Here is a 24,677-nt window from a genome sequence, read left to right as displayed (position 1 = left end):
TAGAGGAGGCAGGGTAGCCTAGTGGTTAGAGTGTAGAGGAGGCAGGGTAGCCTAGTGGTTAGAGTGTAGAGGAGGCAGGGTAGCCTAGTGGTTAGAGTGTAGAGGAGGCAGGGTAGCCTAGTGGTTAGAGTGTAGAGGAGGCAGGGTAGCCTAGTGGTTAGAGTGTAGAGGAGGTAGCCTAGTGGTTAGAGTGTAGAGGAGGCAGCCTAGTGGTTAGAGTGTAGAGGAGGTAGCCTAGTGGTTAGAGTGTAGAGGAGGCAGGGTAGCCTAGTGGTTAGAGTGGAGGGGCGACAGGGTAGCCTAGTGGTTAGAGTGTAGAGGAGGCAGGGTAGCCTAGTGGTTAGAGTGTAGAGGAGGTAGCCTAGTGGTTAGAGTGTAGAGGAGGTAGCCTAGTGGTTAGAGTGTAGAGGAGGCAGGGTAGCCTAGTGGTTAGAGTGGAGAGGCGGCAGGGTAGCCTAGTGGTTAGAGTGTAGAGGCGGCAGGGTAGCCTAGTGGTTAGAGCGTAGAGGGGGCAGGTAGCCTAGTGGTTAGAGTGTAGAGGCGGCAGGGTAGCCTAGTGGTTAGAGTGTAGAGGTGGCAGGTAGCCTAGTGGTTAGAGTGTAGAGGTGGCAGCGTAGCCTAGTGGTTAGAGTGTAGAGGTGGCAGGTAGCCTAGTGGTTAGAGTGTAGAGGCGGCAAGGTAGCCTAGTGGTTAGAGTGTAGAGGCGGCAGCGTAGCCTAGTGGTTAGAGTGTAGAGGCGGCAGCTTAGCCTAGTGGTTAGAGCGTAGAGGCGGCAGCGTAGCCTAGTGGTTAGAGCGTAGAGGCGGCAGGTATCCTAGTGGTTAGAGCGTAGAGGCGGCAGGTAGCCTAGTGGTTAGAGTGTAGAGGCGGCAGGGTAGCCTAGTGGTTGGTTAGAGTGGTTAGAGGCGGCAGGTAGCCTAGTGGTTAGAGTGTAGAGGCGGCAGGTATCCTTGTGGTTAGAGCGTAGAGGCGGCAGGTAGCCTAGTGGTTAGAGCGTAGAGAGGCGGCAGGTAGCCTAGTGGTTAGAGTGTAGAGGCGGCAGCGTAGCCTAGTGGTTAGAGCGTAGAGGCGGCAGCGTAGCCTAGTGGTTAGAGTGTAGAGGCGGCAGCGTAGCCTAGTGGTTAGAGTGTAGAGGCGGCAGGTATCCTTGTGGTTAGAGCGTAGAGGCGGCAGGTAGCCTAGTGGTTAGAGCGGAGAGGCGGCAGGTAGCCTAGTGGTTAGAGTGAGCGCAGGTATCCTTGTGAGGCGGCAGCGTAGCCTAGTGTGGTTAGAGCGCGTAGAGGCGGCAGGTAGCCTAGTGGTTAGAGTGTAGAGGAGGCAGGTAGCCTAGCGGTTAGAGTGTAGAGGCGGCAGCGTAGCCTAGTGGTTAGAGTGTAGAGGCGGCAGGTATCCTAGTGGTTAGAGCGTAGAGGCGGCAGGTAGCCTAGTGGTTAGAGAGTAGAGGCGGCAGGTAGCCTAGTGGTTAGAGTGTAGAGGCTGCAGCGTAGCCTAGTGGTTAGAGTGTAGAGGCGGCAGGGTAGCCTAGTGGTTAGAGCGTAGAGGGGGCAGGTAGCCTAGTGGTTAGAGTGTAGAGGCGGCAGGGTAGCCTAGTGGTTAGACTGTAGAGGTGGCAGGTAGCCTAGTGGTTAGAGTGTAGAGGCGGCAGCGTAGCCTAGTGGTTAGAGTGTAGAGGCGGCAGGTATCCTTGTGGTTAGAGCGTAGAGGCGGCAGGTAGCCTAGTGGTTAGAGCGGAGGCGGCAGGTAGCCTAGTGGTTAGAGCGTAGAGGCGGCAGCGTAGCCTAGTGGTTAGAGCGTAGAGGCGGCAGGTAGCCTAGTGGTTAGAGTGTAGAGGAGGCAGGTAGCCTAGCGGTTAGAGTGTAGAGGCGGCAGCGTAGCCTAGTGGTTAGAGTGTAGAGGCGGCAGGTATCCTAGTGGTTAGAGCGTAGAGGCGGCAGGTAGCCTAGTGGTTAGAGAGTAGAGGAGGCAGGTAGCCTAGCGGTTAGAGTGTAGAGGCGGCAGCGTAGCCTAGTGGTTAGAGTGTAGAGGCGGCAGGTATCCTTGTGGTTAGACTGTAGAGGCGGCAGGGTAGCCTAGTGGTTAGAGTGTAGAGGTGGCAGGTAGCCTAGTGGTTAGAGTGTAGAGGCGGCAGCGTAGCCTAGTGGTTAGAGTGTAGAGGTGGCAGGTAGCCTAGTGGTTAGAGTGTAGAGGCGGCAAGGTAGCCTAGTGGTTAGAGTGTAGAGGCGGCAGCGTAGCCTAGTGGTTAGAGTGTAGAGGCGGCAGCGTAGCCTAGTGGTTAGAGCGTAGAGGCGGCAGCGTAGCCTAGTGGTTAGAGCGTAGAGGCGGCAGGTAGCCTAGTGGTTAGAGCGTAGAGGCGGCAGGCAATATAATAATAATAATATATGCCATTTAGCAGACGCTTTTATCCAAAGCGACTTACAGTCATGTGTGTATACATTCTACATATGGTAGCCTAGTGGTTAGAGCGTAGAGGCGGCAGCGTAGCCTAGTGGTTAGAGCGTAGAGGCGGCAGCGTAGCCTAGTGGTTAGAGCGTAGAGACGGCAGGTAGCCTAGTGGTTAGAGTGTAGAGGCGGCAGGTAGCCTAGTGGTTAGAGCGTAGAGACGGCAGGTAGCCTAGTGGTTAGAGTGTAGAGGCGGCAGCGTAGCCTAGTGGTTAGAGCGTAGAGGCGGCAGGTAGCCTAGTGGTTAGAGCGTAGAGGCGGCAGGTAGCCTAGTGGTTAGAGCGTAGAGGCGGCAGGTAGCCTAGTGGTTAAAGAGTAGAGGCGGCAGCGTAGCCTAGTGGTTAGAGTGTAGAGGCGGCAGCGTAGCCTAGTGGTTAGAGTGTAGAGGTGGCAGGGTGGCCTAGTGGTTAGAGCGTAGAGGCGGCAGGAAGCCTAGTGGTTAGAGTGTAGAGGCGGCAGCGTAGCCTAGTGGTTAGAGTGTAGAGGCGGCAGGTAGCCTAGTGGTTAGAGTGTAGAGGCGGCAGGGTAGCGTAGTGGTTAGAGCGTAGAGGCGGCAGGTAGCCTAGTGGTTAGAGTGTAGAGGCGGCAGCGTAGCCTAGTTGTTAGAGTGTAGAGGCGGCAGCGTTGCCTAGTGTTTAGAGTGTAGAGGTGGCAGCGTAGCCTAGTGGTTAGAGTGTAGAGGAGGCAGCGTAGCCTAGTGGTTAGAGTGTAGAGGAGGCAGCGTAGCCTAGTGGTTAGAGTGTAGAGGTGGCAGCGTAGCCTAGTGGTCAGAGTGTAGAGGAGGCAGCGTAGCCTAGTGGTTAGAGTGTAGAGGTGGCAGCGTAGACGAGTGGTTAGAGTGTAGAGGTGGCAGCGTAGCCTAGTGGTTAGAGTGGAGGGGCGGCAGTGTAGCCTAGTGGTTAGAGTGGAGGGGCGGCAGGGTAGCCTAGTGGTTAGAGTGTAGAGGTGGCAGCGTAGCCTAGTGGTTAGAGTGTAGAGGAGGCAGTGTAGCCTAGTGGTTAGAGTGGAGGGCGGCAGCGTAGCCTAGTGGTTAGAGTGGAGGGGGCAGGGTAGCCTAGTGGTTAGAGTGTAGAGGCGGCAGGTAGCCTAGTGGTTAGAGCGTAGAGGCGGCAGGCAATATAATAATAATAATATATGCCATTTAGCAGACGCTTTTATCCAAAGCGACTTACAGTCATGTGTGCATACATTCTACATATGGTAGCCTAGTAGTTAGAGCGTAGAGGCGGCAGCGTAGCCTAGTGGTTAGAGCGTAGAGGCGGCAGCGTAGCCTAGTGGTTAGAGCGTAGAGGCGGCAGGTAGCCTAGTGGTTAGAGTGTAGAGGCGGCAGGTAGCCTAGTGGTTAGAGCGTAGAGGCGGCAGCGTAGCCTAGTGGTTAGAGCGTAGAGGCGGCAGCGTAGCCTAGTGGTTAGAGCGTAGAGGCGGCAGGTAGCCTAGTGGTTAGAGCGTAGAGGCGGCAGCGTAGCCTAGTGGTTAGAGCGTAGAGGCGGCAGGTAGCCTAGTGGTTAGAGCGTAGAGGCGGCAGCGTAGCCTAGTGGTTAGAGTGTAGAGGCGGCAGCGTAGCCTAGTGGTTAGAGTGTAGAGGTGGCAGGGTGGCCTAGTGGTTAGAGCGTAGAGGCGGCAGGAAGCCTAGTGGTTAGAGTGTAGAGGCGGCAGCGTAGCCTAGTGGTTAGAGTGTAGAGGCGGCAGGTAGCCTAGTGGTTAGAGTGTAGAGGCGGCAGGGTAGCGTAGTGGTTAGAGCGTAGAGGCGGCAGGTAGCCTAGTGGTTAGAGTGTAGAGGCGGCAGCGTAGCCTAGTTGTTAGAGTGTAGAGGCGGCAGCGTTGCCTAGTGTTTAGAGTGTAGAGGTGGCAGCGTAGCCTAGTGGTTAGAGTGTAGAGGAGGCAGCGTAGCCTAGTGGTTAGAGTGTAGAGGAGGCAGCGTAGCCTAGTGGTTAGAGTGTAGAGGTGGCAGCGTAGCCTAGTGGTCAGAGTGTAGAGGAGGCAGCGTAGCCTAGTGGTTAGAGTGTAGAGGTGGCAGCGTAGACGAGTGGTTAGAGTGTAGAGGTGGCAGCGTAGCCTAGTGGTTAGAGTGGAGGGGCGGCAGTGTAGCCTAGTGGTTAGAGTGGAGGGGCGGCAGGGTAGCCTAGTGGTTAGAGTGTAGAGGTGGCAGCGTAGCCTAGTGGTTAGAGTGTAGAGGAGGCAGGTAGCCTAGTGGTTAGAGTGTAGAGGTGGCAGGTAGCCTAGTGGTTAGAGTGTAGAGGTGGCAGCGTAACCTAGTGGTTAGAGTGTAGAGGCGGCAGGTAGCCTAGTGGTTAGAGTGGAGGGGCGGCAGGGTAGCCTAGTGGTTAGAGCGGAGGGGCGGCAGCGTAGCCTAGTGGTTAGAGCGTTGGACTAGTAACCGGAAGGTTGCAAGTTCAAACCCCCGTTCTGCCCCTGAACAGGCAGTTAACCCATTGTTTCTAGGCCATCATTGAAAGTAAGAATGTGTTCTTAACTGACTTGACTAGTTAAATAAAATTAAAAATAATAATAAATAATAATAATAATAAAACTACAACTAGTAAATTGTCTTTAGTTAAGTTTCACTCCAGCCAAGCCACCACCATTACACGCTCTCTCTCACCGAACTATGAGCACATTGAAGTTCCCGTTAGCCAGGTCCAGTCCCTGTTGATCAGCGTTGGACAGGCCGAAGCCCACAGTCAGGACAGACAGGGACAGGGTGAGCAGCCGTCCAAGGACAAACAGCACCGCCCAGATGGAAAACCTTGTGGAGAGACAGACATGTTACATGACCATTCTTTATCAACACTATCATAACAAGACCTGTAGTAGACTGTCTAATATATAAACACCAGACCTGTAGTAGACTGACTGTCTAATAGATAAACACCAGACCTGTAGTAGACTGACTGTCTAATAGATAAACACCAGACCTGTAGTAGACTGTCTAATAGATAAACACCAGACCTGTAGTAGACTGTCTAATAGATAAACACCAGACCTGTAGTAGACTGACTGTCTAATAGATAAACACCAGACCTGTAGTAGACTGTCTAATAGATAAACACCAGACCTGTAGTAGACTGACTGTCTAATAGATAAACACCAGACCTGTAGTAGACTGACTGTCTAATAGATAAACACCAGACCTGTAGTAGACTGACTGTCTAATAGATAAACACCAGACCTGTAGTAGACTGACTGTCTAATAGATAAACACCAGACCTGTAGTAGACTGACTGTCTAATAGATAAACACCAGACCTGTAGTAGACTGACTGTCTAATAGATAAACACCAGACCTGTAGTAGACTGTCTACTAGATAAACACCAGACCTGTAGTAGACTGTCTAATAGATAAACACCAGACCTGTAGTAGACTGACTGTCTAATAGATAAACACCAGACCTGTAGTAGACTGTCTAATAGATAAACACCAGACCTGTAGTAGACTGTCTAATAGATAAACACCAGACCTGTAGTAGACTGACTGTCTAATAGATAAACACCAGACCTGTAGTAGACTGACTGTCTAATAGATAAACACCAGACCTGTAGTAGACTGACTGTCTAATAGATAAACACCAGACCTGTAGTAGACTGTCTACTAGATAAACACCAGACCTGTAGTAGACTGTCTAATAGATAAACACTAGACCTGTAGTAGACTGACTGTCTAATAGATAAACACCAGACCTGTAGTAGACTGTCTAATAGATAAACACCAGACCTGTAGTAGACTGTCTAATAGATAAACACCAGACCTGTAGTAGACTGTCTAATAGATAAACACCAGACCTGTAGTAGACTGTCTAATAGATAAACACCAGACCTGTAGTAGACTGACTGTCTAATAGATAAACACCAGACCTGTAGTAGACTGACTGTCTAATAGATAAACACCAGACCTGTAGTAGACTGTCTAATAGATAAACACCAGACCTGTAGTAGACTGACTGTCTAATAGATAAACACCAGACCTGTAGTAGACTGACTGTCTAATAGATAAACACCAGACCTGTAGTAGACTGTCTAATAGATAAACACCAGACCTGTAGTAGACTGTCTAATAGATAAACACTAGACCTGTAGTAGACTGACTGTCTAATAGATAAACACCAGACCTGTAGTAGACTGACTGTCTAATAGATAAACACCAGACCTGTAGTAGACTGTCTAATAGATAAACACCAGACCTGTAGTAGACTGTCTAATAGATAAACACCAGACCTGTAGTAGACTGACTGTCTAATAGATAAACACCAGACCTGTAGTAGACTGTCTAATAGATAAACACCAGACCTGTAGTAGACTGTCTAATAGATAAACACCAGACCTGTAGTAGACTGACTGTCTAATAGATAAACACCAGACCTGTAGTAGACTGACTGTCTAATAGATAAACACCAGACCTGTAGTAGACTGACTGTCTAATAGATAAACACCAGACCTGTAGTAGACTGACTGTCTAATAGATAAACACCAGACCTGTAGTAGACTGACTGTCTAATAGATAAACACCAGACCTGTAGTAGACTGACTGTCTAATAGATAAACACCAGACCTGTAGTAGACTGTCTAATAGATAAACACCAGACCTGTAGTAGACTGACTGTCTAATAGATAAACACCAGACCTGTAGTAGACTGACTGTCTAATAGATAAACACCAGACCTGTAGTAGACTGACTGTCTAATAGATAAACACCAGACCTGTAGTAGACCGACTGTCTACTAGATAAACACAAGACCTGTAGTAGACTGTCTACTAGATAAACACCAGACCTGTAGTAGACTGTCTAATAGATAAACACCAGACCTGTAGTAGACTGTCTAATAGATAAACACCAGACCTGTAGTAGACTGTCTAATAGATAAACACCAGACCTGTAGTAGACTGTCTAATAGATAAACACCAGACCTGTAGTAGACTGACTGTCTAATAGATAAACACCAGACCTGTAGTAGACTGTCTAATAGATAAACACCAGACCTGTAGTAGACTGACTGTCTAATAGATAAACACCAGACCTGTAGTAGACTGTCTAATAGATAAACACAAGACCTGTAGTAGACCGACTGTCTAATAGATAAACACCAGACCTGTAGTAGACTGTCTAATAGATAAACACCAGACCTGTCGTAGACTGTCTAATAGATAAACACCAGACCTGTAGTAGACCGACTGTCTAATAGATAAACACCAGACCTGTAGTAGACTGTCTAATAGATAAACACCAGACCTGTCGTAGACTGTCTAATAGATAAACACCAGACCTGTAGTAGACTGACTGTCTAATAGATAAACACCAGACCTGTAGTAGACTGACTGTCTAATAGATAAACACCAGACCTGTAGTAGACTGACTGTCTAATAGATAAACACCAGACCTGTCGTAGACTGTCTAATAGATAAACACCAGACCTGTAGTAGACTGACTGTCTAATAGATAAACACCAGACCTGTAGTAGACTGACTGTCTAATAGATAAACACCAGACCTGTAGTAGACTGACTGTCTAATAGATAAACACCAGACCTGTAGTAGACTGTCTAATAGATAAACACCAGACCTGTAGTAGACTGTCTAATAGATAAACACTATGATCAAATCAAAGGTTATGTGTTACGTGTGCCGAATACAACAGGTGTTCTATTCAACAGGCTATATACAGTAGCGAGGCTATATACAGTAGCGAGGCTATATACAGTAGCGAGGCTACATACAGACACCGGTTAGTCAGGCTGATTGAGGTAGTATGCACATGTAGATATGGTTAAAGTGACTATACATACATGATGAACAGAGAGTAGCAGTAGTTTAAAAGAGGGGTTGGTGGGTGGTGGGACACAATGCAGATAGCCCGGTTAGCCAATGTGCAGGAGCACTGGTTGGTCGGGCCATTTAGGTAGTATGTACATGAATGTATAGTTAAAGTGACTATGCATATATGATAAACAGAGATTAGCAGCAGAAGTCAGGAGTCTTATGGCTTGGGGGGTAAAAACTGTTGACAAGCCTTTTTGTCCTAGACTTTGCACTCCGGTACCGCTTGCCATGCGCTAGTAGAGAGAACAGTCTATGACTGGGGTGGCTCGGGTCTTTGACAATTTTTAGGGCCTTCCTCTGACAGCGCCTGTTATAGAGGTCCTGGATGGCAGGAAGCTTAGCCCCAGTGATGTACTGGGCCGTTCGCACTACCCTGTGTAGTGCCTTGCAGTCGGAGGCCGAGCAGTTGCCGTACCAGGCAGTGATGCATCCAGTCAGGATACTCTCAATGGTGCAGCTGTAGAACCTTTTGAGGATCTGAGGACCCATGGAAAATCTTTTTAGTTTCCTGAGGGGGAATAGGTTTTGTCGTGCCCTCTTCATGACTGTCTTGGTGTGTTTGGACCATGTTAGTTTGTTGGTGATGTGGACACCAAGGAACATGAAGCTCCCAACCTGCTCCACTACAGCCCCGTCGATGAGAATGGGGGACGTGCTCCGTCCTCCTTTTCCTGTTGTCCACAATCATCTCCTTTGTCTTGATCACGTTGAGGGAGAGGTTGTTATTCTGGCACCTGCCAGCCAGGTCTCTTACCTCCTCCCTATAGGCTGTCTCGTCGTTGTCGGTGATCAGGCCTACCACTGTTGTTGTCGTCGTCTGCGAACTTAGTGATGGCGATGGAGTCGTTTCTGGCCATGCAGTTGTCATGAATGACAAAGAGTACAGGAGGGGGCTGAGCACGCACCCCTGAGGGGCCCCCGTGTTGAGGATCAGCGTGGCTGATGTGTTGCTACCTATCCTTACCACCTGGGGAGGCCCGTCAGGAAGTCCAGGATCCAGTTGCAGAGGGAGATGTTTAGTCCCAGGGTCCTTAGCTTAGTGATGAGCTTTGAGGACACTATGGTGTTGAACGCTGAGCTGTAGTCAATGAACAGCATTCAGCATAGGTGTTCCTTTTGTCCAGGTGGGAAAGGGCAGTGTGGAGCGCAATAGAGATTGCATCATATGTGGATCTGTTGGGACGGTATGCAAATTGGAGTGTGTCTAGGGTCTCTGGGAGAATGGTGTCGTTGTGAGCCATGACCAGCCTTTCAAAGCACTTCATGGCTACGGACTTGAGAGCTACAGGTCTGTAGTCATTTAGGCAGGTTGCCTTTGTGTTCTTGGGCACAGGGACTATGGTGCTCTGCTTGAAGCATGTTGGTATTACAGACTCAATCAGGGAGAGGTTGAACATGTCGGTGAAGACACCTGCCAGTTGGTCAGCACACGCCTGGAGCACACAGATCACACGTCCTGGTAGTCTGTCTGGCCCTGCAGCCTTGTGTAATGTTGACCTGTTTAAAGGTCTTACTCACGTCGGCTACGGAGAGAGTGATCACACAGTCGTCCGGAACAGATGATGTCTTAATAGATAAACACACATCATAACACAAGACCTGTAGACTGACTAACATCCTGGTCTAAAATGCCAAGTTGGCTTTATAGGGATATTTTGTTGTAGGGCTTTGAAGTGTGCTGTGTAACCTCAACTCACCCAGTCTCTCTGTGTGTGTGTGTGTGTTCACCCAGTCTCTCTGTCTGTGTGTGTTCACCCAGTCTCTCTGTCTGTGTGTGTGTGTGTTCACCCAGTCTCTCTGTCTGTGTGTGTGTGTGCGTGTTCACCCAGTCTCTCTGTCTGTGTGTGTGCATGTTCACCCAGTCTGTCTGTGTGTGTGTGTGTGTGTGTGTGTTCACCCAGTCTCTCTGTCTTTGTGTGTGTGTGTGTTCACCCAATCTCTCTGTCTTTTGTGTGTGTGTGTGTGTGTGTGTGTTCACCCAGTCTCTCTGTCTGTGTGTGTGTGTGTTCACCCAGTCTCTCTGTGTGTGTGTGTGTGTGTGTGTGTGTGTGTGTGTGTGTGTTCACCCAGTCTCTCTGTGTGTGTGTGTGTGTGTTCACCCAGTCTCTGTGTGTGTGTGTGTGTGTGTGTGTGTGTGTGTGTGTGTGTGTGTGTGTGTGTGTGTGTGTGTGTGTGTGTGTGTGTGTGTGTGTGTGTGTGTGTGTGTGTGTGTGTGTGTGTGTGTGTGTGTTCACCCAGTCTCTGTGTGTGTGTGTGTGTTCACCCAGTCTCTCTCTGTGTGTGTGTGTGTGTGTGTGTGTGTGTGTGTGTGTTCACCCAGTCTGTCTCTTCTCGTTGCTGAAGTAGACCAGGCGCGACACGTGGAAGAGAAGCTCTACGAAGTAGTGCAGCACCAGCAGGACCAGAGCCAGACGATTCAGACTGGAAGACACAAAATGGACGCCGTTAGATCCCTCTGTTACCACAGTAATGACAACTAATTAGACGGTTCGAGCCTCACAGAGAGGTAAGGAAATACTTCGCCTTTCTTTGGCTAGAAAACGGCTATTTTAACCACGAACCCTAGCCTTGCTATGGTGTGTCAATTTCCAACCATCTAATTGTCATATCAAAAAAGAGGAGCCGTGGACAGAGTAGAAATGTAGTCAGCCCCCTGATCCAACCGCCCTGCTGTAGTCAGCCCCCTGATCCAACCGCCCTGCTGTAGTCAGCCCCCTGATCCAACCGCCCTGCTGTAGTCAGCCCCCTGATCCAACCGCCCTGCTGTAGTCAGCCCTCTGATCCAACCGCCCTGCTGTAGTCAGCCCTCTGATCCAACCGCCCTGCTGTAGTCAGCCCCCTGATCCAACCGCCCTGCTGTAGTCAGCCCCCTGATCCAACCGCCCTGCTGTAGTCAGCCCCCTGATCCAACCGCCCGGCTGTAGTCAGCCCCCTGATCCAACCGCCCTGCTGTAGTCAGCCCCCTGATCCAACCGCCCTGCTGTAGTCAGCCCCCTGATCCAACCGCCCTGCTGTAGTCAGCCCTCTACAGCAGGGCGGTTGGATCAGTCAGCCCTCTACAGCAGGGCGGTTGGACCAGTCAGCCCTCTACAGCAGGGCGGTTGGATCAGTCAGCCCTCTACAGCAGGGCGGTTGGACCAGTCAGCCCTCTACAGCAGGGCGGTTGGATCAGTCAGCCCTCTACAGCAGGGCGGTTGGACCAGTCAGCCCTCTACAGCAGGGCGGTTGGACCAGTCAGCCCTCTACAGCAGGGCGGTTGGATCAGTCAGCCCTCTGATCCAACCTCAAGCCTCTGTGTGTAAGCGTCTTTCAGAGCGGTAGAGGAAGTGGATTTTCCACTGGACTTTTTGTGTACAATTGGACAACACAATAATCTTCTAGTGTTGTTGATGTGAACCAGTCTTACTTGAGAATGTATGCTCCTGCGATGTGAACTAAGTACAGAGAGATATACACCAACTGTCGGGGAATATCCTCCTGCAAACAAACAGCAAAAGAGACTTCAGGATTTCAGGAAAACAAACAGCCGACATTTAACTCTGTAATGACGATAAGTAAAAATGGTGGTCAAAATGTTTCAACTTCTTTTGAAACACAAATAGTACATCAGCAAGGAACTCACTTGTGAGTTAAGTCAATTCAATCCAAGTAGTACACAGTACACATACACATAGTACACATACACATAGTACACATACACGTAGTACACATACACATAGTACACATACACGTAGTACACATAGTACACATACACGTAGTACACATAGTACACATACACGTAGTACACATACACGTAGTACACATACACGTAGTACACATACACGTAGTACACATACACATAGTACACATACACATAGTACACATACACGTAGTACACATAGTACACATACACGTAGTACACATACACGTAGTACACATAGTCTGTTGGAGTACTGTGTGTACTAAGTGCTCACCTTCTTGGTCTTCTGGAAGTAGATCTCAGGCAGAGCGTGAAGCCAGTAGCCCATCTGGTTGATAAAATAGAATTTCATCTGGAACCTACAAACAGGACATCTGGTTGATAAAATAGAATTTCATCTGGAACCTACAAACAGGACATCTGGTTGATAAAATAGAATTTCATCTGGAACCTACAAACAGGACATCTGGTTGATAAAATAGAATTTCATCTGGAACCTACAAACAGGACATCTGGTTGATAAAATAGAATTTCATCTGGAACCTACAAGCACCACAAACAGGACATCTGGTTGATAAAATAGAATTTCATCTGAAACCTACAAACAGGACATCTGGTTGATAAAATAGAATTTCATCTGGAACCTACAAACAGGACATCTGGTTGATAAAATAGAATTTCATCTGGAACCTACAAGCACCACAAACAAAACACCAAGTCCATTCTATCACTACCTTATATTCTTAGTTCATTGAGCAGACACTTCTCGAGAGCTACTTAAAACAAAATAAATCAAGTGGATTCAACGAAGGTAAGACAATGTTACAGTAGCATTTTGCACATACAAAAAGAAAAAAGCAGCTACAATTTGCTATTAAATAGCACTAGACGGGTTACACACAGAGGTACCTAGGAGAAGTCACGCTGAGTGATATGATTCACTCATTCCATAGAGGAGGGTTTGAAGAGAACACCTCCCAAATCCTTTTTAAAAGAAACACCTCCCAAATCATTTTTAAAAGAAACACCTCCCAAATCATTTTTAAAAGAAACGCCCCCCAAATCCTTTTTAAAAGAAACGCCCCCCAAATCCTTTTTAAAAGAAACGCCCCCAAATCCTTTTTAAAAGAAACGCCCCCAAATCCTTTTTAAAAGAAACGCCCCCAAATCCTTTTAAAAGAAACGCCCCCAAATCCTTTTTAAAAGAAACGCCCCCAAATCCTTTTTAAAAGAAACGCCCCCAAATCCTTTTTAAAAGAAACGCCCCCAAATCCTTTTTAAAAGAAACGCCCCCAAATCCTTTTTAAAAGAAACGCCCCCAAATCCTTTTTAAAAGAAACGCCCCCAAATCCTTTTTAAAAGAAACGCCCCCAAATCCTTTTTAAAAGAAACGCCCCAAATCCTTTTTAAAAGAAACGCCCCCAAATCCTTTTTAAAAGAAACGCCCCCAAATCCTTTTTAAAAGAAACGCCCCCAAATCCTTTTTAAAAGAAACGCCCCCAAATCCTTTTTAAAAGAAACGCCCCCAAATCCTTTTTAAAAGAAACGCCCCCAAATCCTTTTTAAAAGAAACGCCCCCAAATCCTTTTAAAAGAAACGCCCCCAAATCCTTTTTTAAAAGAAACGCCCCCAAATCCTTTTTAAAAGAAACGCCCCCAAATCCTTTTTAAAAGAAACTCCCCCAAATCCTTTTAAAAGAAACGCCCCCAAATCCTTTTTAAAAGAAACGCCCCCAAATCCTTTTTAAAAGAAACGCCCCCAAATCCTTTTTAAAAGAAACGCCCCCAAATCCTTTTTAAAAGAAACGCCCCCAAATCCTTTTTAAAAGAAACGCCCCCAAATCCTTTTTAAAAGAAACGCCCCCAAATCCTTTTTAAAAGAAACGCCCCCAAATCCTTTTTAAAAGAAACGCCCCAAATCCTTTTTAAAAGAAACGCCCCCAAATCCTTTTTAAAAGAAACGCCCCCAAATCCTTTTTAAAAGAAACGCCCCCAAATCCTTTTTAAAAGAAACGCCCCCAAATCCTTTTTAAAAGCCCCCAAATCCTTTTTAAAGAACGCCCCCAAATCCTTTTAAAAGAAACGCCCCCAAATCCTTTTTAAAAGAAACGCCCCAAATCCTTTTTAAAAGAAACGCCCCCAAATCCTTTTTAAAAGAAACGCCCCAAATCCTTTTTAAAAGAAACGCCCCCAAATCCTTTTTAAAAGAAACGCCCCCAAATCCTTTTTAAAAGAAACGCCCCCAAATCCTTTTTAAAAGAAACGCCCCAAATCCTTTTTAAAAGAAACGCCCCCAAATCCTTTTTTTAAAAGAAACGCCCCCAAATCCTTTTTAAAAGAAACGCCCCCAAATCCTTTTTTTTAATGTAAACGCCCCCAAATCCTTTTTTTTTATGTAAACGCCCCAAGCTCCTATTTAAAAAATAAATAAAAACACCAACTCCTATTAAAAAAATAATAATAATAATAATTTAAAAACTCAACTCCAATACAGCATATTATTTATTATTTAACCAGTCAGTTAAGAACACATTATTATTTACAATGGGGCAGATTGACAGATTTGAACCTTGTCAGCTCGGGGTTTGAACTTGCAACCTTTCGGTTACTGGTCCAACACTCTAACCACGAGGCACCCTGCCTCCTCTACACTCTAACCCTAAGGCTACCCTAGTGGAGAGCTTAGAGCTTTCAACATGAAAGAATACGAAATCATTTTGTCGAATTGAAAGAAGACCAGTTTCCTCTCGGTCACAGAAGGACAGATATCGCCCTGTGTTTTAAACGTTGTAACGAGTAAAGCATGCGTTTGATATGACATCTTTGCATTGGTCGGAGGACGCTGGGATGAAAATTGTCTGTTCGTTATATACGAAACGGTCCCAAGCTTGTCATTATGTACGATCACATGTATTTAGTTAGAAGGTGAAATATTATAGTATGACGTTTATAAAATGTGATTGATATATATATCACTCCACTGATTCGTCCTATTTGCACGGTGTACTTGAGTTTGTGTCCTCAAAAATGACCTCAGCCAGGTATAACTACGTTGACCAGAAAGGTGAGCTCTTTCTGTCAGTAGAAGCATTTCTGTTGGTATGTCTATATTAGGCAAAAAAAATCTACTTTGACACTTAACTATGGAAATCCTGTGACTAACACAATAACCATTACTAGCCATCTTATTAACCCTAACTAGCCATCTTACTAATCCTAACTAACCCTAACTAACCACCTTTCCAACCTGAAATCCTGTGACTAACACAATAACCATTACTAGCCATCTTATTAACCCTAACTAGCCATTTTACTAATCCTAACTAGCCATCTTACTAATCCCAACTAACCCTAACTAACCATCTTACTAACCACCTTTCCAACCTGAAATCCTGTGACTAACACAGGAACATCTCTGAAGCTAGAATAAGCAGAACGGTTTCCACGGAGATAGTTAAGAGAACTAATGCTCTCTAAGTACAAACAGTCTGTCTGTGTGTTTCAACAAAGCCACCCACTTCTATGCAAATATCCCACCAGTTGACATTCGGGAACTGAGGAGTCCTGTGAATGATGAGCGTTGGCCATTACAAGGAAACAACCCACAAAGATGATGTGTAAAAACAGTCAGAAACATTTAGTTGTACATGTTTAACTTTTTAAACTCTTTAAAACAAAAAAGAGACAGTACTCAAGTCTGATGAGTATAATGTTTGGGTTTGGCATAGAAAAAGGGTTCAGGACTTACGTCATCAGGGTATGAGGGTACCCATCCCACAGACTCACTGGGTTGGACAGGAAGTTCTCCTGGAAGAGAAACAAACAAAAAAAAAGTCTCACACGCACCAATCAGATGGTCTTAAACAAAACAGGAACACCCCACTAGCCCAGTAAACAACACAGCCCAGAATGTAGACCATTTAAAACCACCGACACACACACACACACACACACACACACACACACACACACACACACACACACACACACACACACACACACACACACACACACACACACACACACACACACATTATAGTTTAAAGCACATACAGACATGAGGATGCTGGTTCCCCACCCGAAGGAGAACAGGTAGAAAGCAGAGAGCTGGCCTGACTCGTTGAACTTGCTGTGCTTGGTCTTAGAGAAGTGCATCTTTCGGTTGATTTTCTGCGTAACAAATAGAGAGAGGTTAGAGGTGGTGGTGTATAGACAGAGAGAGGTTAGAGGTGGTGGTGTATAGATAGAGAGAGGTTAGAGGTGGTGGTGTATAGATAGAGAGAGGTTAGAGGTGGTGGTGTATAGATAGAGAGAGGTTAGAGGTGGTGGTGTATAGATAGAGAGAGGTTAGAGGTGGTGGTGTATAGATAGAGAGAGGTTAGAGGTGGTGGTGTATAGATAGAGAGAGGTTAGAGGTGGTGGTGTATAGACAGTGAGAGGTTAGAGGTGGTGGTGTATAGATAGAGAGAGGTTAGAGGTGGTGGTGTATAGATAGAGAGAGGTTAGAGGTGGTGGTGTATAGATAGAGAGAGGTTAGAGGTGGTGGTGTATAGATAAAGAGAGGTTAGAGGTGGTGGTGTATAGATAGAGAGAGGTGAGAGGTGGTGGTGTATAGACAGAGAAAGGTTAGAGGTGGTGGTGTATAGATAGAGAGAGGTTAGAGGTGGTGGTGTATAGATAGAGAGAGGTTAGAGGTGGTGGTGTATAGATAGAGAGAGGTTAGAGGTGGTGGTGTATAGATAGAGAGAGGTTAGAGGTGGTGGTGTATAGATAGAGAGAGGTTAGAGGTGGTGGTGTATAGATAGAGAGAGGTTAGAGGTGGTGGTGTATAGATAGAGAGAGGTTAGAGGTAATTAATTATTATCCAATTTTATTAGAAGAATAATAAAACTGCCAGTGTGTGTGTCTGACCGTGTGTGTGTGTGTGTGTGTGTGTCTGAGTGTGTGTGTGTGTGTGTGTGTCTGAGTGTGTGTGTCTGGGTGTGTGTGTGTGTCTGAGTGTGTGTGTGTGTGTGTCTGAGTGTGTGTGTGTGTGTGTGTGTGTCTGAGTGTGTGTGTGTGTGTGTGTGTGTGTGTGTGTGTGTGTGTGTGTGTGTGTGTGTGTGTGTGTGTGTGTGTGTGTGTGTGTGTGTGTGTGTGTGTGTGTGTGTGTGTGTGTGTGTGTGTGTGTGTGTGTGTGTGTGTGTGTGTGTGTGTGTGTGTGTGTGTGTGTGTGTGTGTGTGTGTGTGTGTGTCTGAGTGTGTGTGTGTGTGTGTGTGTGTGTGTGTGTGTCTGAGTGTGTGTGTGTGTGTGTGTGTCTGAGTGTGTGTGTGTGTGTGTGTGTGTGTGTCTGAGTGTGTGTGTGTGTGTGTGTGTGTGTGTGTGTGTGTGTGTGTGTGTGTGTGTGTGTGTGTGTGTGTGTGTGTCTGAGTGTGTGTGTGTGTCTGAGTGTGTGTGTGTGTGTGTCTGAGTGTGTGTGTGTCTGAGTGTGTGTGTGTCTGAGTGTGTCTGAGTGTGTGTCTGTCTGAGTGTGTGTCTGAGAGTGTGTCTGTCTGAGTGTGTGTGTGTCTGAGTGTGTGTGTGTCTGAGTGTGTGTGTGTGTCTGAGTGTGTGTGTGTCTGAGTGTGTGTGTGTCTGAGTGTGTGTGTGTCCTTACGTCCAGTACATACTCCTGGATGATAGCGTGGATGATGATGGCCACCAGCATGTAGAAGAAGATCGTAGCCAGATCCTTCAGCCCGTGGTGGAAGTGGTTCACCACGCTCTCCTCTGATAGGCCTTCTGATAGGGAGACACACAAAGCATTTCGCCTTAATAAACCCTTTATTCCCGACTGTCTCTGCTGGACCTTCTGATGGGAGTATTTTGCATGTGAAATGGACAGATTGGAGACAGGGGGAAAGATACATCGATAAGAGAGAACATGTCAAACGGTATAACCACACCAAGGTCCCACTGTAGGAGCCGGCCCTAAAACCACACCAAGGTCCCACTGTAGGAGCCGGCCCTAAAACCACACCAAGGTCCCACTGTCGGAGCCGGCACTATAACCACACCAAGGTCCCACTGTTGGAGCCGGCACTATAACCACACCAAGGTCCCACTGTCGGAGCCGGCCCTATAACCACACCAAGGTCCCACTGTCGGAGCCGGCACTATAACCACACCAAGTTCCCACTGTCGGAGCCGGCACTATAACCACACCAAGGTCCCACTGTAGGAGCCGGCCCTATAACCACACCAAGGTCCCACTGTAGGAGCCGGCCCTATAACCACCAGACCACACCAAGGTCCCACTGTCGGAGCCGGCCCTATAACCACACCAAGGTCCCACTGTCGGAGCCGGCACTATAACCACACCAAGGTCCCACTGTCGGAGCCGGCACTATAAGCACCAGACCACACCAAGGTCCCACTGTAGGAGCCGGCCCTATAACCACACCAAGGTCCCACTGTAGGAGCCGGCCCTATAACCACACCAAGGTCCCACTGTCGGAGCCGGCCCTATAACCACACCAAGGTCCCACTGTAGGAGCCGGCCCTATAACCACACCAAGGTCCCACTGTAGGAGCCGGCCCTATAACCACACCAAGGTCCCACTGTAGGAGCCGGCACTATAACCACACCAAGGCCCCACTGTAGGAGCCGGCACTATAACCACCTATCCACACCAAGGTCCCACTGTAGGAGCCGGCCCTATAACCACACCAAGGTCCCACTGTAGGAGCCGGCACTATAACCACACCAAGGTCCCACTGTAGGAGCCGGCCCTGTAACCACACCAAGGTCCCACTGTAGGAGCCGGCACTATAACCACACCAAGGTCCAACTATAGGAGCCGGCCCTATTACCACACCAAGGTCCCACTGTAGGAGCCGGCCCTATAACCACACCACGGTCCCACTGTCGGAGCCGGCACTATAAGCACACCAAGGTCCCACTGTAGGGGCCGGCCCTATAACCACACCAAGGTCCCACTGTCGGAGCCGGCACTACAACCACACCAAGGTCCCACTGTAGGAGCCGGCACTATAACCACACCAAGGTCCCACTGTAGGAGCCGGCCCTATAACCACACCAAGGTCCCACTGTCGGAGCCGGCACTACAACCACACCAAGGTCCCACTGTAGGAGCCGGCACTATAACCACACCAAGGTCCCACTGTAGGAGCCGGCACTATAACCACACCAAGGTCCCACTGTAGGAGCCGGCCCTATAACCACACCAAGGTCCCACTGTCGGAGCCGGCCCTATAACCACACCAAGGTCCCACTGTAGGAGCCGGCCCTATAACCACACCAAGGTCCCACTGTAGGAGCCGGCACTATAACCACACCAAGGTCCCACTGTCGGAGCCGGCCCTATAACCACACCAAGGTCCCACTGTAGGAGCCGGCCCTATTACCACACCAAGGTCCCACTGTAGGAGCCGGCCCTATAACCACACCAAGGTCCCACTGTCGGAGCCGGCCCTATAACCACACCAAGGTCCCACTGTAGGAGCCGGCCCTATAACCACCAGACCACACCAAGGTCCCACTATAGGAGCCGGCCCTATAACCACACCAAGGTCCCACTGTCGGAGCCGGCCCTATAACCACACCAAGGTCCCACTATAGGAGCCGGCCCTATAACCACACCAAGGTCCCACTGTCGGAGCCGGCCCTATAACCACACCAAGGTCCCACTATAGGAGCCGGCACTATAAGCACCAGACCACACCAAGGTCCCACTGTAGGAGCCGGCCCTATAACCACACCAAGGTCCCACTGTAGGAGCCGGCCCTATAACCACACCAAGGTCCCACTGTAGGAGCCGGCACTATAACCACACCAAGGTCCCACTGTAGGAGCCGGCTCTATAACCACCTATCCACACCAAGGTCCCACTGTAGGAGCCGGCACTATAACCACCAGACCACACCAAGGTCCCACTGTAGGAGCCGGCCCTATAACCACCAGACCACACCAAGGTCCCACTGTAGGAGCCGGCCCTATAACCACCAGACCACACCAAGGTCCCACTGTCGGAGCCGGCCCTAAAACCACACCAAGGTCCCACTGTAGGAGCCGGCCCTAAAACCACACCAAGGTCCCACTGTCGGAGCCGGCCCTATAACCACACTAAGGTCCCACTGTAGGAGCCGGCACTACAACCACACCAAGGTCCCACTGTAGGAGCCGGCCCTATTACCACACCAAGGTCCCACTGTAGGAGCCGGCCCTATAACCACACCAAGGTCCCACTGTAGGAGCCGGCCCTATAACCACACCAAGGTCCCACTGTAGGAGCCGGCACTATAACCACCAGACCAAGGTCCCACTGTAGGAGCCGGCACTATAACCACACCAAGGTCCCACTGTCGGAGCCGGCCCTATAACCACACCAAGGTCCCACTGTAGGAGCCGGCACTATAACCACCAGACCAAGGTCCCACTGTAGGAGCCGGCACTATAACCACCAGACCAAGGTCCCACTGTAGGAGCCGGCACTATAACCACCAGACCAAGGTCCCACTGTAGGAGCCGGCACTATAACCACACCAAGGTCCCACTTCAGACAAACATACATGTAGCATTTATTAAGGTTTCAAAGCCTTTATAAAGGCCTTCATGGATGCTTTAAGAAGGGTTTAGAACCACATACCACATGCTATATATAACAAGTGAGGAAAACGTTTCCTCAAGCTGAAAAGGCAACTTGACTAGGAAATACCTGACTGACCTGCTACTCAAGTAATTTAGCTGAAAACACCAGCCTGTTAATGAATGACAGAGGGCTTATGAGCACCGTAAACTGAACATATGTCCCAAATGACACCCTATTCCCTATGTAGTGCACTACTTTCGACCAGAGCCCTATGTCACCCTATTCCCTATGTAGTGCACTACTTTAGACCAGAGCCCTATGACACCCTATTCCCTATGTAGTGCACTACTTTAGACCAGGGTCCATAGGGCTCTGGTCTAAAGGAATGCACCGTGTCAGGAATAGGGTGCCATTTGGGAAGCGGCCTGCCAAGAATATCTGCTCTTCAAATAAAATCCGACATCACGAAACACATTCCATCAGCACCTCGCACATGACTTTATATAAGTCAAAGTAGAGTAGGAAGTAGAACTGCTAGGTTTAAGTAGTACAGGATGTAGAACTTTTAGGATTAAGTAGAGCAGGAAGTAGAATGGCTAGAATAAATTAGTTTGGAGCTCCACTGTTATAGAATGAGTGTTTACATACAGGAGGAGTTTGTAGAAAAATATTCATTCAACATTTTCCCTATATAGCGCACTACCCAATAGGCCCTGGTCAAAAGCAGAGCACCACATATGGAATAGGGTGCCATTTTGGACACAACCGAGGCTGTGATGCTGTAGCCTGTAGTAAACCCTAGCCCCAATTATTCCCGGACAACCTAACAGGAGAACATTATAAATCAAGAAGACTAAATGTAGCATCACAGGGGGGGAAAAAAAGAGTGTTCTAGAAGTGGGAAGAGTGTTCTAGAAGTGGAAGGCCAATAGAGTAGAGTTCTATTCTGTAACCCGACAGGAGAATCCTTCTGATTCTAGAACTACAAGTATATTCTAGTTATAGGCTGCCGAGTTAAGTTTCTACACTGACAGGCAAAGTAGTACCAGACACACTGACAAAAAGGTGGGTAAGAAATGAGGATGTCACAAGGATTTTTTTTGCTTTGTCATTCATTCAAAATAAAATGTCATGAAAAAAAATGTATGAAAGCAAAAAGAGGAAGTCGATATAACCTCCATATCGGAGCATACAGTTGACCAAGTAAAATTAAATAAAAAATCTATTTAAAATGTATAAATTGCTAAAAGTTAATATGGGGAACAATATAAAAGTTAAACTCACCATTTTCAGAGATGGTAACGTTGTATTGGACAGTGATGAACAGCACTGCAACCTTCGAGGTGACCTGGATCACAGAGGGGCCAAGGGAGAGGATTGTTTAGACATAAAACACAGGATTAGCCCTGCCTAACCCCCAGTACGGCCCCGCCTAACCCCCAGTACAGCCCCGCCTAACCCCCACCTGCCTAACCCCCAGTACAGCCCCGCCTAACCCCCAGTACGGCCCCGCCTAACCCCCAGTACAGCCCCGCCTAACCCCCAGTACAGCCCCGCCTAACCCCCAGTACAGCCCCGCCTAACCCCCAATACAGCCCCGCCTAACCCCCAATACAGCCCCGCCTAACCCCCACCTGCCTAACCCCCAGTACAGCCCCGCCTAACCCCCACCTGCCTAACCCCCAGTACAGCCCCGCCTAACCCCCACCTGCCTAACCCCCACCTGCCTAACCCCACCTGCCTAACCCCCAGTACAGCCTTACCTAACCCCCAGTACGGCCCCGCCTAACCCCCACCTGCCTAACCCCCAGTACAGCCCCGCCTAACCCCCACCTGCCTAACCCCCAGTACAGCCCCACCTAACCCCCACCTGCCTAACCCCCAGTACAGCCCCACCTAACCCCCACCTGCCTAACCCCCAGTACAGCCTTGCCTAACCCCCACCCGCCTAACCCCCAGTACGGCCCCGCCTAACCCCCACCTGCCTAACCCCCACCTGCCTAACCCCCACCTGCCTAACCCCCAGTACAGCCTTGCCTAACCCCCACCTGCCTAACCCCCAGTACGGCCCCGCCTAACCCCCAGTACGGCCCCGCCTAACCCCCACCCGCCTAACCCCCAGTACGGCCCCGCCTAACCCCCACCCGCCTAAACCCCAGTACGGCCCTGCCTAACCCCCAGTACGGCCCCGCCTAACCCCCAGTACGGCCCCGCCTAACCCCCACCTGTCTAACCCCAGTACGGCCCCGCCTAACCCCCACCTGCCTAACCCCCAGTACGGCCCTGCCTAAACCCCAGTACGGCCCTGTCTAACCCCCACCTGCCTAACCCCCAGTACGGCCCCGCCTAACCCCCAGTACGGCCCCGCCTAACCCCAGTACGGCCCTGCCTAAACCCCAGTACGGCCCTGCCTAAACCCCAGTACGGCCCTGTCTAACCCCCACCTGCCTAACCCCCAGTACGGCCCCGCCTAACCCCAGTACGGCCCTGCCTAAACCCCAGTACGGCCCTGCCTAAACCCCAGTACGGCCCTGTCTAACCCCCACCTGCCTAACCCCCAGTACGGCCCGCCTAACCCCAGTACGGCCCTGCCTAAACCCCAGTACGGCCCTGCCTAAACCCCACCTGCCTAACCCCCAGTACGGCCCCGCCTAACCCCAGTACGGCCCTGCCTAAACCCCAGTACGGCCCTGCCTAAACACCAGTACGGCCCTGCCTAAACCCCAGTACGGCCCTGCCTAAACCCCAGTACGGCCCTGCCTAAACCCCAGTACGGCCCTGCCTAAACACCAGTACGGCCCTGCCTAAACCCCAGTACGGCCCTGCCTAAACCCCAGTACGGCCCTGTCTAACCCCCACCTGCCTAACCCCAGTACGGCCCCGCCTAACCCCCAGTACGGCCCCGCCTAACCCCAGTACGGCCCTGCCTAAACCCCAGTACGGCCCTGCCTAAACCCCAGTACGGCCCTGCCTAAACCCCAGTACGGCCCTGTCTAACCCCCACCTGCCTAACCCCCAGTACGGCCCCGCCTAACCCCCAGTACAGCCCTGCCTAACCCCCAGTACGGCCCTGCCTAAACCCCAGTACGGCCCTGTCTAACCCCCTCCTGCCTAACCCCCAGTACAGCCCTGCCTAACCCCCAGTACAGGGGATCCCTACTGTAAACTGGATCTCGTTCCTCTGTGGGACAAACCGATAAGCTTCTCCTAGCTATGGTTGGTTAAGCAGGACATCAAAAACTATTTACAAAACAAACATCATTTTGGCAACTTTAAAAATGTTTATTTTGATGCGCTAATACTTCGTATGTACATTTACGTCACAATTCTACCCAGTGCGTTATTTATGACAGGTTTATAACGTTAACAACAAACCAGTAAACAAACTACGTCACGGATCTGAGTCGCAGGGTGAGCTCCCCGTTAGAAGCTTGCTCTGTCCTCCTCTATGTCACATCAATACATCGATGCGTTATTCATCATGAGGTTTCTCTGCATGGGCTTAGTAACAATAGGTTTGGTTCTCGCTTGTTGGAACAAGAAATAAAAACCGCATAAAATATTAAACTGTCCCAGTTCCACTTTTTCTGAATTCACCTAGTAAACATGAAGCAAAAAAAGTTTTTAAAAAAACTGTGTAAACCAACAATACATTTAAAAAAACACGAATGGTTTTAAAACGTAAGCTGTTCACTTTGTAAAATGAATATGACTTTAGATGTTTTAATGGATGGGGGGGGTACCCACAAACGATGACAGCGCTCACAGTCGCCCAGTGATTGCCACGTAACACTTGATCTGAGCATAGGAAGAATCATCCCCGTTCTCCTAGCAGCAGGATGTTATGCTGGCAGGACGAGCTAGGATTTTTCTCCCTTCAGAATAAGAGTCCCTTTGCAGAGATATGCTACACTTTGGGAATATCGAATCTTTTTTTGCAGAGATGGTCCAGTACAACTGTTTCACAGCATCGATACCACTTTTGTTTTTAAATTGATAATTTGAGTTTTCATACCAACATTTTTGAAAGTTCACAAATATTGGTATGTTGAAAGCTATTGTCTAGGCTGTATTTAAATAAATATACTTTTAATAAAATACAAATATGTTGAATAGGAATTACTCAATAGCCTGCTAAACTTAAATGTGTCTCTTGTGCCAGGTTTAACACAGGTTTAA

General features: G+C 48.8%; 1 protein-coding gene and 3 long non-coding RNA genes across 14 annotated transcripts in view; 2 read left to right on the top strand and 2 right to left on the bottom strand.

The window, feature by feature from the left end:
- LOC118379288 (translocating chain-associated membrane protein 1-like 1) overlaps positions 1-24,677 on the bottom strand; it is a 44,514-nt gene that overhangs the window by 4,547 nt on the left and 15,290 nt on the right. For 2 of the 4 annotated variants that reach the window (XM_052498990.1, XM_052498977.1), the window contains 8 exons: positions 21,783-21,846; positions 17,564-17,688; positions 15,981-16,097; positions 15,676-15,734; positions 12,203-12,287; positions 11,656-11,726; positions 10,566-10,670; positions 5,042-5,185 (listed from right to left, as the gene is read on the bottom strand). In XM_052498990.1, the coding sequence (XP_052354950.1) occupies positions 5,042-5,185; positions 10,566-10,670; positions 11,656-11,726; positions 12,203-12,287; positions 15,676-15,734; positions 15,981-16,097; positions 17,564-17,614 (632 nt within the window). In that variant the 5' untranslated portion in view covers positions 17,615-17,688; positions 21,783-21,846. The remainder of the gene's footprint in view (positions 1-5,041; positions 5,186-10,565; positions 10,671-11,655; positions 11,727-12,202; positions 12,288-15,675; positions 15,735-15,980; positions 16,098-17,563; positions 17,689-21,782; positions 21,847-24,677) is intronic. The other 2 variants (XM_052498994.1, XM_052498985.1) reach the window with 1 other exon arrangement.
- LOC127916664 (uncharacterized) lies at positions 6,209-8,013 on the bottom strand. Of its 3 annotated transcripts, none has more exons than XR_008095485.1 (3): positions 7,773-8,013; positions 7,307-7,590; positions 6,209-6,544 (listed from the first exon to the last, which is right to left on the bottom strand). It is a non-coding gene; the product is annotated as an uncharacterized LOC127916664 (long non-coding RNA). The 3 variants fall into 3 exon arrangements; XR_008095486.1 differs by having other exon boundaries at positions 7,307-7,734; positions 7,811-8,013; XR_008095487.1 differs by having other exon boundaries at positions 7,921-8,013.
- LOC127916665 (uncharacterized) lies at positions 16,104-16,760 on the top strand. 5 transcript variants are annotated; one of them, XR_008095492.1, is made up of 3 exons: positions 16,104-16,342; positions 16,436-16,521; positions 16,584-16,760. It is a non-coding gene; the product is annotated as an uncharacterized LOC127916665 (long non-coding RNA). The 5 variants fall into 5 exon arrangements; XR_008095491.1 differs by having other exon boundaries at positions 16,405-16,521; positions 16,615-16,760; XR_008095489.1 differs by having other exon boundaries at positions 16,405-16,521.
- Positions 19,727-20,558, top strand: LOC127916668 (uncharacterized). Of its 2 annotated transcripts, none has more exons than XR_008095495.1 (3): positions 19,727-19,746; positions 20,038-20,074; positions 20,420-20,558. It is a non-coding gene; the product is annotated as an uncharacterized LOC127916668 (long non-coding RNA). The 2 variants fall into 2 exon arrangements; XR_008095501.1 differs by lacking the exon at positions 20,420-20,558 and adding an exon at positions 20,226-20,269.

The sequence above is a fragment of the Oncorhynchus keta genome, chromosome 4 (genome assembly GCF_023373465.1).
Source record: "Oncorhynchus keta strain PuntledgeMale-10-30-2019 chromosome 4, Oket_V2, whole genome shotgun sequence".
Classification (NCBI taxonomy): Eukaryota; Metazoa; Chordata; class Actinopteri; order Salmoniformes; family Salmonidae; genus Oncorhynchus; species Oncorhynchus keta.
This window is presented reverse-complemented; position numbering and strand designations above follow the sequence as displayed.